Here is an 18,075-nt window from a genome sequence, read left to right on the forward strand (position 1 = left end):
TGGGGGGCACAGGGGCGGGGGCAGGCGTGGGGTCTCGCCGTCGGGGGTCTGCCATCGGGCTAATTCTCATCTCTGGCAGGGCGGATCTTCATCTCGGTGAACTTGAGGGAGTACTGCCAGCCCGTCCAAGAGGACCACTCGATGCCATCTGCGTAGGAGCTGTGGTGCCCCTTGAGGTACTGCCCGTTGAGGTTGGAGGTGTGGCAGTTGCGGTACCACCAAGCGCCGTGGTAGAAAGCCGCGCAGTTGTTCTCCGAGTGGTCGTTGTCCAGGTCTTTGGTGGTGAACCTCATCCCGTTGTGCTTCAGGAAGGAGTCTCCTGCGGGGCAGAGATGGTGGCACCTTTCAGGGAAGTGCCCGCGAATGGCCACTGTGCTGCAGGCTGGGTCTGCCCCCTGGGATGCCCTGGGGCAGCCTCACCCCATGCCCTTCTCTGGCCAGGGACGTGGGCACACCCCACGGCCAGTGCAGTGCTGAAGCCAGGGCCTGTGTCAGTGGAGCAGTGAGGGGCACTCGGCAGTGCCCGGGGGCTTGAAAATGGGGTGAGCAGCACTAGGCAGCTGGGCTGGTGGGTGTGCGGGGGGCCCGGGTGCTTTGCAACCTCCCCTGGCTCTGCAGCCCGACCTGGGTGCCCCACCCCGGTCTCCCAGGACTAGGGCTCCCTCCAGCCCTGCTGATGCCCCTCACTCCTGATCTCAGCCCGGCTCCTGCCATCCTAGCGCTAGGAGCTCTGGTAGGGAGGAGCTCGACTCGCCTTGCTCTGCACCTGGGTGCATGGGTGCACAAACATCCCGGGACAAAGCCGGTGCTCGAGCACCGTCGGCCACGGGGCTGGCTCTGACCGACACGGCTTGTGCCAGCTTCTTGTGCCCTTTCCAGGGGACCTGCCTGGCAGCCTGACCTGCTGTCCCAGAGTAGTCGGAGACGGTGATGGGGTACCCGTCCTCCTCAGGGTCCACGGAGAAGAGGCCCACGCCGAAGGCGCCATAGTGTGCGTAGGCTGTGCCGTTGTCAAAGTCCTCCAGGTCAATGCGCAGCTCGTAGTTGGCCTGCACCGTCAGGACGTGGAGCCTCTTTAGCCCTGCGGGGCAAAGCCAGAGGTAGAGAGATGGCCACCCTGGCTGAGGCCGAGGGCAGAGCCGTTTCTGGGAGCAGGTCCCGCTCGCCCTGGGGCAGCCAGATGTCGGGCTTCACCCTTGAGCAGGTGGGAAGGAGCAGGGAAAGCAAATGCAGCATCGCTCTGTCCCTGGGGGATGTGGGGAAGCCCTGGAGGCCAGTGGCTCATTCCTAATGTGCCCTAATCAAGCCAGTTGTGCACGTCATGAGGTCTGGCTCTGCGGAAGGAACTGATGCCCTAAAATGCATGTACACGCATGCACGCTTCCCTCCCAGCTCTGGGTGCCTTGGCCCCCTGCCCCAGCAGGCTGCCCCACCTCCCAGGTGCCTGCAGCAAAACTCCTGGTATGCTTCAGTTCAACCTCTGCTAAAGCAGCGCCTGCCGGTGCCCCGGGCGGACCCTGAAGGGCAGGACTCTCGCTGCATCGCAATCCCGGCGTGGGGACAGGCCCCTCTTCTCCAGCCCCATGCCGGCACAGGGCTCTCTAGCCTGTTTGATTGCCTCCTAATTAAGAGGGCCTTTAATTATATGTCTCGAGAGCTGTTGGTGGAAGTGAGTAGCACATTGAGGGGCAGAGGGGTGGGGGTGAGTCTCTGTTTCGCCCTCCTTCCCTCCCCCATTTTTTCCCTGGGACTCAAAGGTGCCAGCGCCCACACAACTTCCCCCAGGAACCAACCCCCGTGGCCCAGGGTACAGAGCAGGAGATGTGATTCTGCTGCTCCCCTGGTGCACTGGCCTCAGCCATGGGGCACTGCATGACCCGTTTCCTTCTAAGCAGCCTGGGCATTTCTCTCCCCTGGGGCAGCAGTTCCTACTCACAGCCTCCACGATGAGCCTTAGACATGCACGAGCCCTGGGAGCAGGCAGGTTCACAGTGGGATCAGCCATGCCTGCTCCCTGGTGCCAGTGCACCTGGCCCTGGGCTCCTCTGCTTGGGAGCTGGCAGCCCTGCTCGGGGACGCGCTGATCAGCCAGCACGCGGGACCTTCCTAACCCAACCCTCTCTGCTGTTGGGCAGCTGAAACCATGACCCTCTCGTGCCTCGCTGGTTCCTGGGCTTACGGCTAGGCCCATACCTAGCCAGTGCTCTCCTGTCAGCTTCCCGAATCCATCCCGGTACGCATCCCATCCGCGGAAGAAGTTCACAGAGCCATCCTCGCGTCGCTGGAAGACCTGGGGAGACGCAACCACAGCAGAGCCACGTTAGAGCAGCAGTCTGCTGGCTTCTCCCTGCTCTGTCGCACTCCAGTGCTAGGGCTTGATTAGCCGTGGGCATGCATTAAGCCCTTTAATGGTGCTGATTACATGGGAACTACTGAGTGTGTCATGCCGGGGGAGAAAGCCATGCAATCGGAGTCGTTTTCTGCTGGCTCCTGGGAACAGGTGGCATGACTCAGATAAAAGAATTAACTTGATCCCTTGCTCGGGACCTGCAGTAAGACCTGAAGTTTTCCTGGCTTTGGGAAAGGCATTGGTTAATTTAGACAGAGCGTGAGGTCTGGCAGAACAGCGGTGCTGGCTCGGCTTGCACGTCACCAGCAGCAGCTCTGCTCTAAGCCGGTGCCCGTCTCGGGGAGGGGGACATCATCAGTACCTGTGCTACGATCTGCGTTGCAGGTTAGGTGCTGTAAATATGGGTCATAAGAGACCATCCCTGCCTCGGAGAACTTAAGATGTACCTAGCTGGGACGGGGTGAGAGAAGGGGAGTATCATTCCTGGCTCTGTACAGATGGAGCATGGAGGCACTGACGGACAAGAGGCTTGCTCAAGGTCCCCCAGGCCATTTGTGGCCCCTGCCCTGAGCACGTGTGCACCAGGTAAAAGCTGCAAAGCTGTTCTGGTCCATCACCACTGAGCTCTGGAGACTGGGGTGGTGCAGGTGCTAAGATCCACGGTTGACAGCCCGGAGGTTGTAAGTGTGAGACCATATCAGGAGCATTTATGGTGCGGCTGGTCCAATTCCAGCGGATCTGGGTTCTGCTAAATACCCTGTCATGAGGAAGGAAGGTCAACTACGATAACCTCTTGGCCCTTGGGTGACTGGTCTGCAAATACTTCCAGCCTCTCTCTCTCATACTTATGCAGGCCTCACAGATGCAGCATCCAAGCACCCCCAATCTTTTGCATCGATTCTGCAACCCCTGGGAGGCAGAAAAGTGCAGTTGTCTCCACCTTGCAGCTGGGAGGGGCAGGCAGGCAGCCTGCATCTGAATGGGGAGTAGCATCTGACTGTGCTTAGTCCTGGGCTCTCGCTCCCCGTCCCTTGCTGTTTTGGGGTCCAAAACCCCTTGTCTAATGGTGCCACCTTGCCTTCAGGGTAGATCCATTGCCTGACATGGGCCTTCCCGTGACCACAGCGGGGAACCGTCCCCAGCGGCGCTGCCTCAGGCTTGCATTATTTGGCACGTTGCTCCGTCTGTTTTCTCGTCGCCTGCTCCCAGTTTGATTTATTGACAGGGATCCAGAGCAGGCTGCCTTCTGCCCGGCCACTTGGATGTAATTAAGCTTCCAGCCCCTGATTAATTGCATCAGGCTTGGCCATTGCAGCCAGGCTGGAAAAGACCGAGAGCAGGGCGGGCCTGCAGCAGCGATGAGGTCTCGCGGCAGGATCGCAGGCCATGGGTGCTCAGCGCTCCTGCCGAGCCAGCCCTCTGCGCAGCGATGTCTAGTGGCACTGGGGCCGTGGCCGGTGCTGTATTTGCTGTCAACTGCATGAGGGTTTGCTGACCCTGGGAACTCCCAGCTCCTGCGCAGCTGCTACCTTCGTGCCACCCCTGCCAGTCCCCAGCACAGCCCCATCCCCTGGGCACCTCCAGCGGCGCCCTGGATATAGCCAGCGTCCAGCTGGGATCAGCAGCAGGGCACCACCTGGCTCATGCCAGGGCAGGGGGAGAGGCTGGGCATGACCCATGGCTGGTGCCCCTCTGATCCGTGGCATGTTACCTCCTAGAATTAGAGCCTTAATATCTATCCCAGCGCTGAGCTGCGGCTAAGCCCTTTGCAAGGGGCTTTCTTCGGACTTGGCTGGAAGGGGCTGAAGCTGATTTTCCTGGATGCCAGCTCCCACGGGCAGTGTGCAGGGGGAGGGAGGGATGGCGAAGGAGCTCCCTCTTAATCGGCTTTGCCCGGACGTGGTAAACAGGCTGCCTGCCGGCGCACTGCTCATAGAGGCGTGCAGGGCCTGTCTTCGTTAGCCCAGGGCCTGAGGAAGGCTTGCTGATGAGAGAGAAGCCCGGCGGCTTAGCCATGTGCGGGGCTCCCTCGGCAGACACGGCTGGGGCAAGTGAGAAACCTTCCCTGTTCAGGCTGGAGCAGGGGCGTCCCTTGGCACCAGGGACTCGGGGCTCCTGGATTCTCCTGGCTCTGTCCTGAGTTGCGTGGCCTCTGTGCCCCTCTGTGTGCTACAGGGCAGGGCATCACATCCCTGGGGCAGACACTGGAGCATGTTCCCATCAGTGCGCAGCTTGCAGGCTGGACCCTGCACAGGGTGGAGATTGCATCGCAGTCACTTCCCGCATGCTCAGAGGAGTTGATGCTGGGCCTTGGGACGCTTGGGATCTCGTCCTGACCGGCGCCGGAGCTGCAACGAGGTGCTACGTCTCTACCTGCTGCCTTCCAGGCACTTGTGGGTGCAAAGCTTCATTTGCAAAATGTTTGTGAAGTGCTCTGAGGTGATGGCAGGTGTCACACGCATGTGCAATGTGGGGCTGGGGCATGGACAGAGAGAGCTGCCTGAAGTGGGGAAGAGAAGTGGGCAGGAGGCCTGGTGCAGACAGAAAGATGGGGCAGGAGGAGAGCTCAGTCTGACGGCCTGGGCGAGAAAGACGGCAGGGGTGGGGAGGCCGCTGCCTAGACAGGGAGCAAATCTACCTACGGGGCCAGGGAGCGCAGTAGGGGGTGGCAGGGACATGGTTTTGCCATCATCTCAGCAGCTCCATCACAGCGCTTCTCGTCCTCATAAAATATGAATCTTCCCCTCTTAAGCAAAGAGGATTTCTGCTCCCCTTCCCTTCCCTTTTAAGCCAGGCCTGAAATATTTATCTTCCCCCATTTCAGCACCCTCTCAGCCTGGCACTGTTCACACCTTCCACGTGTCATGGGCACAAAGCCAGTCCCAGCTCCGCCGGCTGCAGCCGGGGCCAGGCTCTCGAGGGCAAGAGGAGCCCAGCGCTGTGTCCCTGGGGCAGCAAGGCCCCTCTGCCAAGGCTTGCCCATGGCCTTGGCCACTGCTTGAACTTGGTACGGAGGGGTGAGGGCAAGCGCTGTCTTGTCAGAGGGGTCCCGTGGGGATACACTGGCATGACGGAAATGGATTCAGTAAGGGAGCTCGAGCAGCGCGGTCCTTCAGGCTGCCCAGACTTTGCAAGCCTGGCTGCGTGGAAGAGGCTCTGCCCACGCCTGCCTTGGTTTGCTTTGCTGCAGTCCCACGCTGTCCTGTGGAGCCTGGCGGGCACCAGCTGAGCCCTTCACAGGCTCGGGGTCTCAAGTAACCATGCCTTAGTGGGCAGCTGCTGCTGGCACGGGGGGGTTTCTCTTCTCCAACTGGCCTCCTTTGACCTGAGCTCTGCTGTGCTGGTGGGAGCATTGCTCTGGGCACGGAGCTGGGCAAGCTGGACGGGCTTAAATGGTCATCTTCAGGGTAGGCGTCTGCGGCACTCGGCTCCAAGATGTGTCCGGGATGGGCGTGTTCGTGAAGGGAAGGAAGGTGGCCTCAGAGGGGCAGCCCTGGGGTGGGATTCCAGAGACCCCATTTGAGTTTTCATAGAAACACAGAAAATGCGGGCTGGGAGGGACCGCAGGAGGTCACATCTAGTGCAACCCCCTGCTCCAAGCAGGACCAGCCCCAACTCCATCATCCCAGCCAAGGCTTCGTCTACCTGGGTCTTAAACACCTCCAAGGATGGAGATTTCGCAACCTCTCTGGGGAGCCAGTTTCAGTGCTTTCTCCTAGTGAGAAAGTTTTTCCTAATATCTACCCTGAACGTCCCTCGCTGCAACTTGAGCCCATTGCTCCTTGTCCTGTCATCTGCCCCCACCGAGGACAGTCCAGCCCCATCCTCTTCGCAGCTGCCCTGCAGGGAGGTGAAGGCTGCTACTCAGTCCCCCTCGGTCTTCTCTTCTGCAGCCTAAATAAGCCCGTTTCCCTCAGCCCCTCCTCACCAGTCACATGCCCCAGCCCCCGAACCAGTCTTGCTGTCCTCTGCCGGACCCTTTCCAAATTGTCCACATACTTTCTATAGTGGGGGGCCCAAAACTGGACACAGGCCTCACCAGTGCCAATTAGAGGGGAAGACTCACTTCCCTGGACCTACTGGCACCACTCCTACCCACGCAGCCCAGGATGCCATTAGCCATCTTGGCAACCAGGGCACGCTGCTGGCTCATATTCAGCTTATTGTGCCCTGCAAGCCCCAGGTCCTTTTTTGCAGAGCTGCTGCCCAGCCCGTCGGCCCGTGGCCGGTCCCGGTGCACAGGCTTCCCGTGTGAGCTGGGCACATACCCTAAGCCCTGTGCCTCGCTGTCTCCAGCTGAAGAGTGAGGACAGCGGGAAGTCTCCTCTCTTCCCCTCCCCGCTGGCGCCTGTTCAGCTTGTGAGCTCCACGGGGCAGAGGCATCTTGCTGTGCCCGGTCCCGTACAGAGGCAGGGGGGGTCTGCGCTGGCTTGGCCCTTTTCTGTCCTGCGGTAATGGAGCTCCTGTCTTCACCAGAGAGGCTGGCCGAACGTCCGGGCCTGGCAGGGGGCTGCAGGAAGGAGCTGGAGTGTGCGGGGGTGTTTGCAAGGCCATCCTAGTTACCCTACGGAGAGCACTCGACTTCCTGCTCTCTTGAGCGTGGCAGGAATCGGGCACCTGTGCTCCAAGGCCCTTTTCCAGCCAGCACGTGGCCCCGAGTGCTCTCCACTGCGTCAGGGCCAAGGTCCCAGCGCCCGCGCTGTGTGCGTCCTTGGGCTCTTCAGCTCCCCCTCCTCCGGTGCATTCTGCTGCGAACGAACCGTCCTTCAGCAAACAACAGGCAGAGAAACCTCTCCACCCACGCGTGCCTTGCTGGCTCGTGCTCACGGCAGAGGCCTGCGCTTTGCACGCTCCCTGGCTGGCTCCACGAACAACGGGAGTTTCTGGCGGGTCTACCGGAGGCAGCAAGGTGAACTCCAAGAGCTCGCCTGAGATGGGCCCTTGGATTCAGTCACTGGAGGAGCCCAGCGCAGCCACGGACAGCCACGCGCTCCGTGATAAGGTACCTCTGCAGAGTGGGGTCCCTCCTGCCTGAAAGCAGCTCTTCTCTTCCCGCAGCTCCTGCACCCTCAGCACGTGGCACTCAGTGCGCGTCTTTATCCTCGTTGGCCTAAGGCTTTTGCAACCCAAAAAGATCCAACAGTTTGAACTTGACACTGCTGCAGTTTGGCCTCTTCGGGCATGCCTGCACACATGGCTGGGGTCTCCCATCTTTTGAATCCCATGCTCCCGCCATGTCCAGAAAGTCTGCTGCAGGATTAGGGGGGGCTGCTGCGTTCCTGGATGCCTGGGTTTGCCCTGTGACATTTCAGTCCTCAGGTCCTCTCTTTGGGAAGCGTATTGCCCGTCAGTCAGTCCCCACGCCCTGACGCCCGCTGACAGAGGACGGACCGGGAGCACATCTTCTTGAGACAGTCGCTTCTTCCTGAGCTGCCCAGTCCCCGCTCTGCATCCTAGGGCAGTGTTTGCCATGAGCTCCGCCGTCTGGTCAAGGCAGCAGCATCTGGCCAGATGCATGCATTTGGGCCTGGGATGCCACAGCACCGCTGTTCTTCCCCCCTCCTGGCAAGCTGTCCCTCAGGCCTCCTGAATCGAAGGAGCCATCACCGGGCTACCGGGTCCGTCCTGACCATGAACCTCCGCCGATGGAAATGGGCTGTAGCTTTAACCACTCCAGTTCTCTGTAGGACAGAGCTATGAGCCACCCCGAAGGAGTCTGCTGGCAGAAGTCCAGAGTCCAGCACCACCCGCCTCCCGAGGCACTTCGGTACAGCCGCACGGGTCTCCTTGCCGGCAGAAGCTCCCCCTCGCTGATGGGCGTCCGCCGTGAATCGCCTTGTCCTGAAACACCGCGCTCTCCCGGGGGACATGTCGGCGCGTCGCAGCCCATCTGTCAACGTATCGGTTCTTGCTGCTGGATGTCACCACGGTGTGACAAAGGGGAGGAGAGCGGCAGGCCGCACGCAAGCTCCACTGCCAGCTGCCGGGCCAGGCGAGAGCCATCACTTCTCATTACCGCAGGCCTCCTCCTGCGGAGAGCCTCTCGCCAGCCTCGGCATCTGCTGCCGCTTGCTTAGCACCTGCTTGTTACAGTGCAGTGCAGAAAAGCAGCCCGAACCCGCTGCAACGGCCAGGGGCTCCTCTGTCGGCAGGATGGGATAAGGATCTGGTCCAGGCAAAATCTGGTGCTGCCCTCCTTTCTCTGTCGAGGCCTGAAGGCTGGGCTATGCCTTCCCCATAGGTTTCCTTGGGCCCAGTGAAACCTCTTCCCTCTTTGCTGCTGGTAGGTGCTGAGGGGGCTGTCTAGGGGGTCAGGGCAGTCCCATGCCCCTTCTGCTGATGTCTATCTGAGCCTGGTCCCCCCATTCCCAGGGATTTCACCGTGCCTGTGACATACCCAACAGGCAAAGTCCTGCTGTAGCTCAGCCGTGGGGCCCTGCCCCTCCAGCTAGTCCCGGCTGGAGTTGGGAAGGGGCCGTCACTAGATGCTCGGGTGGCTCCGTCCAGCCTCCCACTGAGAAGAGCCCTTGTCACGGCCAATGCTTTCCTCGGCAGCAGCGTTTGATGGCAGTGCTTCCCTTAACATTTGCCTTGCTGCTAATTACAGACCAAGTGTATCAGGCTTGCTAATCCTTCTGCAGTCCCAGGAGCAGATGAGGATCCCTTGCTCCCTCCTGCACCTGAAATGCGGCCCCGGATCTGGAAAACGTGGCCGTTATGCTTGGAGAGAGGACTCCCCCGCGCTGCAGAGACTCTCTTGGGGGTCATTTGGCAGGGTGGCCACAGCTCTTGGGCTCCTCGCTAGCGGCCGCTTTCCTTCTGGGGCCGCGCCGTGACGGAGATTCGGGTTCCCCAGCCAGCTCCCCGGAGCACCTCCGGCTCCTGTCTGCTGACTGCCACCTGCACGTTCAGCTCCAGCCCCAAACTGGTTGATGGCCAAATCCCCTGGAGGGTCCTAGTTTGGCATCTGGAGGTGACAGTATCCCCAGTCACGTGCCGGTTCAGGGGAGGCTCTTCTCCCCTTCTCCTTCTGTCTTCTAGCGGTGCGGCGGGCGGTTCAGATGGATGGCTGTCTCCGAGCTGCCTGTCACAGGCTTGTAATGCAGCCGGATGACTTTTTTCTGAAGCACCAGCAAAGCTGGGCGACTCGAGCAGGCTGCTAGACATCTCCGTCTCCTTAGGGCTGTGATGTCAGGCTGAGTCAAACACTGTCTTGTTCTGCTTATAAATCTACCCACTTTTTCTCTAAAAGACCTAGAAAAATCATGCTTGGCTTATACGCTGGGGCAGCCTGCGCTTGGGTCCCGACAGCCGTGACTCTGCGTCCGCAGGATTTCTGGTCAGACCGTGACTGTCGCCAGGGCAAAGTTTATTTCAGTGCAAGTCTTATTTTGTACTTGTGTGGTATGTTTAACCCTTTGGCAATAGCAGTTCAAGGTCTTTCTCTGGAGTTAGCAACTTATATTCAAGGGAAAAAATCCTGTTTTTTCCTAAAATGAACTGGAACATGTGGGGGTGACACAGCAGGGTGGACTTATCACTGGCGCAACCTGGTAAACTGCCCAGGAGTCTCTCCGTTGCTTGAGCTGGGGACAAGCAGCTTGTCCCCTCCGGGTGCTGTAAATACCTTGTTGTCCTGCCCCAGCTCTCTGGCTGGCCCAATTTCTCAGGCAGGCAGCTGGCTTGCACGGTGCCCTGCGACCCTTTAATTTCCTTCTGGAAGGGATTTTATTTCCCCAAGCTCCTTCAGCCCTTGCTACAAGTCATCCCTGCCAGCAAGCTCCCAGCTGGGTACAGCTTTCCCAGCCTCTGCCCAGTTCCCTACAACATGGGCTCGTTGCTGCAAGCCAAGTGCCTGGTCACCTTGTTGATCTGTCTTGCCGGTCCAGCTGGCAGGTGTGCCCTGAGGCTGTCCGCTCCGGGATGCTCAGGTGCCTCATGCCCCTGGAAAGCTCCAGATCTTGCCTCCATTCCTGTCGTGAAGCCGCTCACTCTTTCTCCAGGTCTTGGTTTTGCTTCTGTGTTTCGCTCTTCTTGGGGTTTTGCATCAGCTCAGACTCTCCTGGGAAACAATCCCCTGGCTCACCCTGGTAGTACCCCGTCACCCTGTGCTGCTGGTGGGAATGGGCATCCTACAAGCTGTCCCAGTGAAGCAGGGGGTGCATTTGAGACAACCCTGTTTGCTCACAGAGAAGGTACAAAGTCTGGCTTCCCCAAAGAGAGCCGGCGGCGAACACCAGGAGCTTGTCTGTGCCCGCTGCTCCAAGCCCTTTCCCTTTCAGCACATGGCCCAACAGCCCTCTCCGCCTCCTGAGGGCCACGTCCCTGGTCCTTGTTCTGATTGTGCCATGGACTGCCCTACCCTTGCTCCTCTGGTGTAGCTGAACAGTTTCTTAGAGCTGTGCACACCTGCTTGTTGCCACAATGCTTCTTGCCGGGCGGATGCGACTGTGCCTGCCAGTGGACTGTAGGTGCGAGGGGGCGGAGGGTTGTTGCAGCAAGGCAGCTGCAGGGCACGATCCTAGCAGCTTTGCCCATCAAGCCCAGTGGGCAGGAAAGCAGACCCGGCGCTGGGAGACTGCAGAGAATTTGCACACTTTTTAAGAAAGCAGAGAGAAACCTAATTTTCTGGAGGCCTCCTTAGGCATCTACATCTCACTTGCACCATTATTGCTCCGAAGAAATGACAGGCAGCGTTAATCAAATGTGGGGAAGTCGCTGGCACAGACAGCGGTATTGAGGTCAGGCCGGCAAATTAATTCCTGCAAATACTCCACGGTGCGATTCTTAAAAGCAATTTATTCCAGCCCTATATTGTAGTGAGCATTGGTGCAATTCAACTCAGCGTGCTAAGAGCGCTCATTTTCCAGGTCCCGCCTGCACGAGTCTGAGAGGAAGAAGCCAGGTCCTGGGATACTCAGAGCGGTTCTTCAAAGATGGTCCTGGGTGATGGACATAAGACGACAGAGCCTAAAAGGGCCCTCCATGAACCTGGGATTTTGTGACCCCCGCCCATGCTGTTTCTGCTGTATGCAGCTGATGCTCAGCCGGCTTTCCTCCTGCCCGGGGAAGAGGTGCAGTGACTTCCCCAGGGACACACAGATGGTCAGTGGCAGAGTCAGCAGGAGCCGCCAGCCCACACCTGAGCCCCGGCAATACAGCCTGAATGAGACCCAGCCACCGACGCCGTCTTTATGACGCCAATGCGACCCACTAGGCTACAGGTCGCTGCCACCCCCTGCATCCGGTACCCGACCCGACACCGAGGCAGGCTGGGGAATCTCGCAGTCTCCACGCAGCCTGCAGACAGCCCTTGTGTCAGCGACGCTGACGGTGCTGCGGGGGCTGCAGAGCCCCCGGCGATGGCAGGGAAATGACAGACGTTGCCTTGGGCTCGGGAATGGGGGCTGGTTTCCCCTCTAGGCTTGCCGAGGTCTGGCCCAGGCTCCCCTGCGGGAGGGATGGGGCGGAACGAGCGCCGCTTGCGGGTCTGGTCCCCGTCGGCTCGGAGCCTCCTGCACAGCCGGGGCGGCGCTCAGCCAGCCTGAGCCTCCATGTCAGCCTGATTCAGCTGCTGCCACCCACCTCCATGCAAATATCCCCAGAGTCTCACCAGTCGTAGCTGGAGAGAGGGGGAGAGAGAGCAAGCGAGCACAAATCCTGAGCCCCCAGGCCCCCAAATTGGCTTGCGGCTCCTATGGACAGGAACAGCTGCTCTGCTCTCTCCCCCACTGCAAGAGACCAGATGTCCTGAGGAGCCCCTGACGCCAGCAGAGCTCGCGCCCCTCTGCCGGGGGGATCCAAGCCCTGACGGTACCGTTGAGCTGTGAGACAGGCAGGGAAACTGAGGCACAGTGCTACAGCTCAGCGGCGGGGTCTCGTGTTTGATGGGGAAAGGGTCCCGACTCGTGGGCAGGGGCCTGGCATTTCCTCATTGAGCCCTGCAGGCATGGTGGGAGGGCGGGTGGAAAGGATGATGCCCCGTGGGCTGGCAGGTTATGAGGAGCCTGGCAGTCCCTTGGTTTTTCGGCCAAGCTGAGCATGCCCAGTGCCTGCTGCTTGCTGAGTTCAGGGGCAAAACCTGCCCCCCGCCAGGGCACCCCTGAGGCATCCTGTCCTGTCTTGTGGCTGGAGGAGTGCATTCGGGGGCACGCGGCTCAGCCAGGAAAAGGCTGAGCCCATGACCCACTGCGCCATAAGCTGAGCATGTCCAAGTCACAAGTGCTCCGAAAATCGGTCTCAAGCCCGCTCTGTGCCTCAGTTTCCCCCTCTGACCCCACAGCACGATGATAGGGCTCTGCCGGGTGAGGGCCTTGAAGGCCACGTGAGATGGGCCTGGTATGAGCAGCAAAGCGTCTCAGCCTCCTGAAGGCAAAGCAGCTAAGCTGCTGCCCCCCACCCCCCATGCTGCTCAAAGCTGCTTACAGGAATCAGATTTGGGGGGTTTATTTGCTCAAGTGCCCAGCTGGAAAAGGGGCTTCTATGGCTCGGATCCAAGGGGGCAGCTCAGCAGCAGAGCCGAGACCCAGAGCCTGCCCTTGGCGTGGCCGTAGCCTGCTCCTCCGCTCTGAGACCCCCCCCCCCCAAGCTGCTCTTTCCACCCCCAGCACCTGCACAGCTCATCTCAGAGATCACCACGTCTTTGGCTGCCTGTCTTCAATACCCTTAAGGCTGCCCAGGTAATTCGGCTTCCCGGGCAGGTATCACATCCCACCTAGTGATTACTTCAGCCATCCCGGCATCGCGGGGCAAGGCAGCCAGGCTGGGCTGAGCCTGACATGTCCTCCCAGGACAGGCCTGGGTGCTTGCTGTGCTGGCCCCCTACTTTACCTCGCAGCAGGGATACAGGCATCCTTGCCTTGCCCCTCTCCCTCCCTGGGTCCCTGCACTTCCCCTCCATGGCCACTGCCTCCCCCAGTGCCACCACCTCTTCTCTCGCAGAGATGGGAGCAAGTTGCCCAACCCAGCGCCACTCGTCAGCACAGAGCCAGCAACAGAGCCCAGGAGTCCTGGCTCGCAGGCGCTGACTCTGCCCGCTCCTGCTGCCCTTCTTATTCACGCCCAGACAGGTCAGCCTCTGTCCCTGAACCCACGTCATGTCCTCAGCACCGGCCTTCTCTGACCCACCCAGGGCCGCGGTAACACCCAGAGACCCCGGCGGAGCCGAGGGCCCTGCTGCGCTAGGTGCTGTACAAACGGTGTGAGGCAGGTCTGGCTCCGAGAGCTTCCAAGCTGAGCACTGAAGACGAAGGGTGGCAGGGGAGAAAGGTGCCCCCGTCTTACACACAGGGCAGCAGGTCCAGGGGGTCTGTCTGCCTTCCCTGTGATGCTTTACTCCTGTTGTGACACCTGGAACCGTCCTGCAGACACCCAGCGACAGCCTTGTCCTCTCTGCTGCCTGCCACACAACCGGTGCTAGTGGCCGCCGCGACACTTGACCGTTCTCCTCGAGGCAAGAGCGGGTCTGCAATTACCGCAGCCTCGTAAAACAGCGACCGCAGCACTTGCTGGCCTCACGTGGTGGCGAGGGTTGGCTGTGCGCCTCCTCCCACCCCCGCCATAAATCTCCCCCCAGCCCTGCCAGGGCTTCAGAGACCTCTCGGTTAAGTGGTTTCCTCTCAGACCAAGACCATAGGTTATGATGACAGTGCTCCCACTGCCCTTGTTTCGGGATTATCCTCAGCCCCACTGAGGGCATAACATGCTGGGGGCATGCAGGGCAGTATTCATGAAGTTTTCAGCCCAGCCTGGCTTGTGCAGAGAGCTGGGTGATGGGGAACATCCTCACTTCAGAGCCCTGTCCTTCCCACGAGTGATACCTATCGGCTTTGCTACTAGGAGCAGAGTTGAAGCCACCCCAGCGACCTCCATCACTGGTCCAACCCATCTACCTGCTGGCCCCGCTGCGCGCCAGCTGAGGACAGAAAACAGCTGTCTCCTTTCCCCCCTGGCACAGACCTTGGGGTCTGTACCATGCCCTCCCTCCCATCCCACGGGGAGGTCGCTACTTGTCAGGGTAGCCCGTGAGACTGCAAAGCTGTTCCTCAAGCAACCGTGGAAGTGAGAGCTGGAAGGTCCCAGGACAAACCCACTGCTCCAAGACAGGATCACCTGTCTCCACCATCCCGGACTAATGCTCGTCTAATCTGCACTACGGGAGATGCCCAAGCCCCTGCGGGTAGCCTGCCCCCATGCTTATCCCCCCACCCAGTTAGACTTGTCTTCCAGGCATCTACCCTGAGTTGCCGTTGCTGCAGCGCAAGCCCACGACGTCTTGCCCTGCCCCAGGGGGACAAAAGGAGCTTTCCATTGCCCTCCTCTTAACAACAGCCTCCCCTATATTTGAAGCCTGCTATCACATCTCCCCCCCACAGCCTTAGACTAAACCATCCTAAGTCGTTCAACCTTTCTTCACACGTCGAGCTTTCTCAGCCTCTCCTTGAGCCGTCTCTCTGAATCGTCCACATCTTTCTTTAAGCCCAGCACCCAAAAGCGACCCCAGAGCTCCAGGCGAGGCCTCCCCTCCTGTGATTTGCACATAATGCGCAGGCTAATACATCCCAGCATGCTGCCGGCTTCTCTTGCAGCAGGATTGCGTTGCTGACTCAGAATCCGCTTGTGTTGTGATCGAGCCCTTTCCCGTGGCACAGCAACCCAGGCAGGCATTCCCCGCTGCGTATTTGCACATTTGATTGTTCCCTTCTCGAGTGCAGCACTTGTTCTGACTCAGTCTGATTGTCTGTCTATTGTAGACCATTTTCCCAATGTACTGAGGTTGCTTTGAATCCCAGTTCTGCCCTGAGAAGTGCCTGCAACGCCACCCTGCTCGGTGTCATCCGTTGGTTTAATAAGTGTATACCCCATCCCAACGTCCCCATCATTAATGAGGATACTGAACCATCCCAAGCCTATGCCAGCCCCTAAGGGACCTCCCCCGACAGCCCACTCCGCACTGCGAGCAGCCGGCTTACCGTCCAGCCGCCTCCATCCGTCGTCATGTCGCAGTAGACCTGGAAGCCCGAGGGGTAATGAGTGGGGAAGACCGAGTAAATGCCGTCCTCTTGCCGTCCGCTCGTGTAGATGTCAAAACAGTCCCGGGGCCGGGAGCCTGGAGCACCACATGGGAGGGAGAAGAGCAAAGCCAAGTTAATTAATTGTTTAAATTAGAGCCATGCTGCTTGGTCCTGGCCCTCGCCTGCGATGCTTGCTCTAATTGCCTGCTCGCCACCCCCTCGCTCTCCGGCTTTCCCTGCTAGGCGCTGCACCGAGGTCTCAGTGGCTTCTAGGGGACCCGTCGCAGCACCGATCAGGCAGTGAGCAGGAGTCCCAGGAACGGGCCCGTTGGCCTTCCGGCTGCCACTTCTGCCAGGAGATGGGCTGGCTGCCTCCCGAGCTGGTGCACGGAGCCAGGGTGCACGTGCCTCGAGAGATGCAAGACAGCTGCAAAGTGGGGAAGGCTGCCACTTGCCTGGCATGGCCTCTGTCCTCCTATGGGGAAGGGCACAGACATGCCAGGCCCCTTCCCTCCCACCCCTTCTCCCTCCTGCAGGGTCAGCAGGCCGACTCTCACCATTGGAGCACCCCCGGGGCCGGGCTCCCTTGGCCGGAGCTCGCTGCAAGTCAGCCTTGAGCCGAGGCCTGGCCAGGCCACGATCCTTCTGCAGGGTGTCCAGGACGTCGCTGACCGAGTTCACCAGCTGCACCATGTTGGTCTGGCTCTCCGAGAGCAGCTGGCAGGGGGGACACAAGTGGGTCAGGGGGAGATGCTGGTTCTTGGCTTTCCCCCCTCCTGGCACCTGAGAGGCAACAGCGCTGCAGGCCTCTCCCGAGGGCAGGTGCGGAGCCTGGCTGGCTTAGGTGGGTTGAGTACCTCTTGCAATGGAGACTGGCTGGTGGGCTGGCATGGGAGAGGCAGCACCTTCCAGTGCTTCCCAGCCCGTGCGGTACCTAGCAAATGCCCCCAAGGGCATGCATTACCCCTCCCCTACCTAAACCCTTCCCTCCAGGAGCTGTTCTGCCTGCTTCCAGCAGGACACAGAAAGCCCTCGCCTCATTGCATGGGATTCCTGTGTCACTTTAAAAACACCCGTGACCTAAAAAAACCACCCATGACCTAAAGCAGCTGCTCGGCATTGGCTCCGGACTTCCATGAAGTGACCCAAGTGGAGCAAGCGACTTGGGGTAAGTCTACGTCCCCGGGGCCGCAGCTTGCGTAAACCCGCCGGAGCAAGTGTTGACCCAGCAGCAGGCGCCGAGAGCTCGTTCTGGGCCTGAGTTGTTTTTTTTCACCTGTCTCTCCAAGGTGTCTGGCAGATCTCACTCAATCTGTGCTGTGACCGCAATCCCGCCGGTACCCATGTACTACTCAGTGCTTGCTGGGGCATGCCTGTCTGACTGCAGTCACAGCCCCATCTGGCTCCGGGAGGCGGAGGGAACAGTGCTCCAGGGAGGAATAACCCAGAGGAAACGCCTGCACATTACCAGGCAAGCCACCAAGCTGGGGACTCCGGCTGGCGAGGCTGCTGCCTGCGGGAGATGGGCCATGCCCAGGGGTGGAAAAGCTGGGCCTGCTGTTTTGTTGCTTGGTGTGTGCAGCCCTGCATCTAAGTTTCACGTCCCCTCCTCCCCGCAGGTGATTGTGCCAGCTTGTGATGATGATCTCCATCATCAAAGCACGCGCCAGGTGGGCATGTGCCCAGCATGGCGGGGACTGGAGCCAGTGGGTTGCACCAGGGGGAAGGTAAGCCGCCATGAAAGCTTTCCAGGTCTAACCCTGTGCTGCTCTGACTGGGGCTGGGCTCTGAGGAGGGAGCGGGGTCACTGCTTGCTCTAGCTATGTTGGAGCACCAGGCTCCAAACACACGTGGGACCCCGTGCAGCCCATGGGAGAGCAGTGTCCTCCCTGCAAAGCTCCACCTAGCACTGGGGTACCGTCCCCTCCTTTGGGAGTCTCGGCTGGCACCAAAGACCGAATGGGCCATGGGGTGTCTTGCAAAACCTTTCCTGGATGGTTCAGGTCTCCAGCTGGATGCTGCACACCTGGAAACCGCAACGACCGCCCAGTCCTGCTCACCTGTATCAGCCGCCCCTGCTCGTTCTGCAGGGCACTGAGCTCCTGCCCCATGGCGCTGTGCCCCTTCCTCAGGCTGTCGCTGTCGGCTCTCAGCTGGGTGGTGTGGGTGAGGAGCTTGGCCACCTCGTCTGCCAGAGAGGCCAGCAGAGCCCTCTCCTGCCCCTTGGACGACTTCATCTCAGTGCTGTGGTCCGTCACAGCTCGCAGCATGGAGGACTGGAGGCCTTCCAGGCGCGTGAGGCTGCTGGCCTGGTCCGGGCAGTTGGGGTCGATGAAGATGTTGATGCGGGAGCTGTCGGCCTTCTCGATGGTGACCAGGGCATTGGCCTCATCGGGGTTGGTGCTGACGATGGGCGGGGATTCGGTGACGGCCGTGTGGTAGTGGTTCATGAAGAGGATGGCGCCGGTCACCGTGACAGCCAGGAGGACGGCCACGGACAGAAGGACCGTGCACAGGATGTAACCGCAGCTCATCCTCTGTGGGCACAGACACAGAGCTGGTCATTCGAGCCTGGGCTAAGCTTCAGGGGCAGCACAACAGCGCAGTGCCTCCTGCTACCCCTGTGGCCCCATCAATACCTTCCTCGCCTGCTCGGTCTGTGAAAAAGCCCCCCTAGCCCCTTCCCTGTGATCCCCAGCGGCAACCTCTCCC

At 60.1% G+C, this 18,075-nt stretch overlaps 1 protein-coding gene across 1 annotated transcript; it reads right to left on the reverse strand.

Moving 5' to 3' along the window:
* Positions 1-6: 6 nt before the first annotated feature.
* Positions 7-18,037, reverse strand: FIBCD1 (fibrinogen C domain containing 1). The gene is made up of 6 exons (XM_019510688.1): positions 17,424-18,037; positions 15,921-16,080; positions 15,322-15,458; positions 2,194-2,290; positions 902-1,081; positions 7-319 (listed from the first exon to the last, which is right to left on the reverse strand). Exons 1-6 carry the CDS (start codon positions 17,895-17,897, stop codon positions 60-62), a joined length of 1,308 nt encoding a protein of 435 aa, XP_019366233.1. The 5' UTR covers positions 17,898-18,037; the 3' UTR covers positions 7-59.
* Between the last annotated feature and the right edge of the window lie 38 nt (positions 18,038-18,075).

Source organism: Gavialis gangeticus, unplaced genomic scaffold (assembly GCF_001723915.1).
Source record: "Gavialis gangeticus isolate Ggan-Ray unplaced genomic scaffold, GavGan_comp1, whole genome shotgun sequence".
In the NCBI taxonomy this organism is placed as follows: Eukaryota; Metazoa; Chordata; order Crocodylia; family Gavialidae; genus Gavialis; species Gavialis gangeticus.

Bases quoted from the DNA above. Each gene is read 5' to 3' on its own strand.
- FIBCD1 (XM_019510688.1), bottom strand. From the start codon at position 17,897: ATGAGCTGCGGTTACATCCTGTGCACGGTCCTTCTGTCCGTGGCCGTC. The intron at 16,081-17,423 runs GTGAGCAGGACT...CCCCCCTGCCAG, and splicing joins AGCAGGGGCGGCTGATACAG to CTGCTCTCGGAGAGCCAGAC. The intron at 320-901 runs GTCAGGCTGCCA...TCTGCCCCGCAG, and splicing joins CGACTACTCTGGGACAGCAG to GAGACTCCTTCCTGAAGCAC.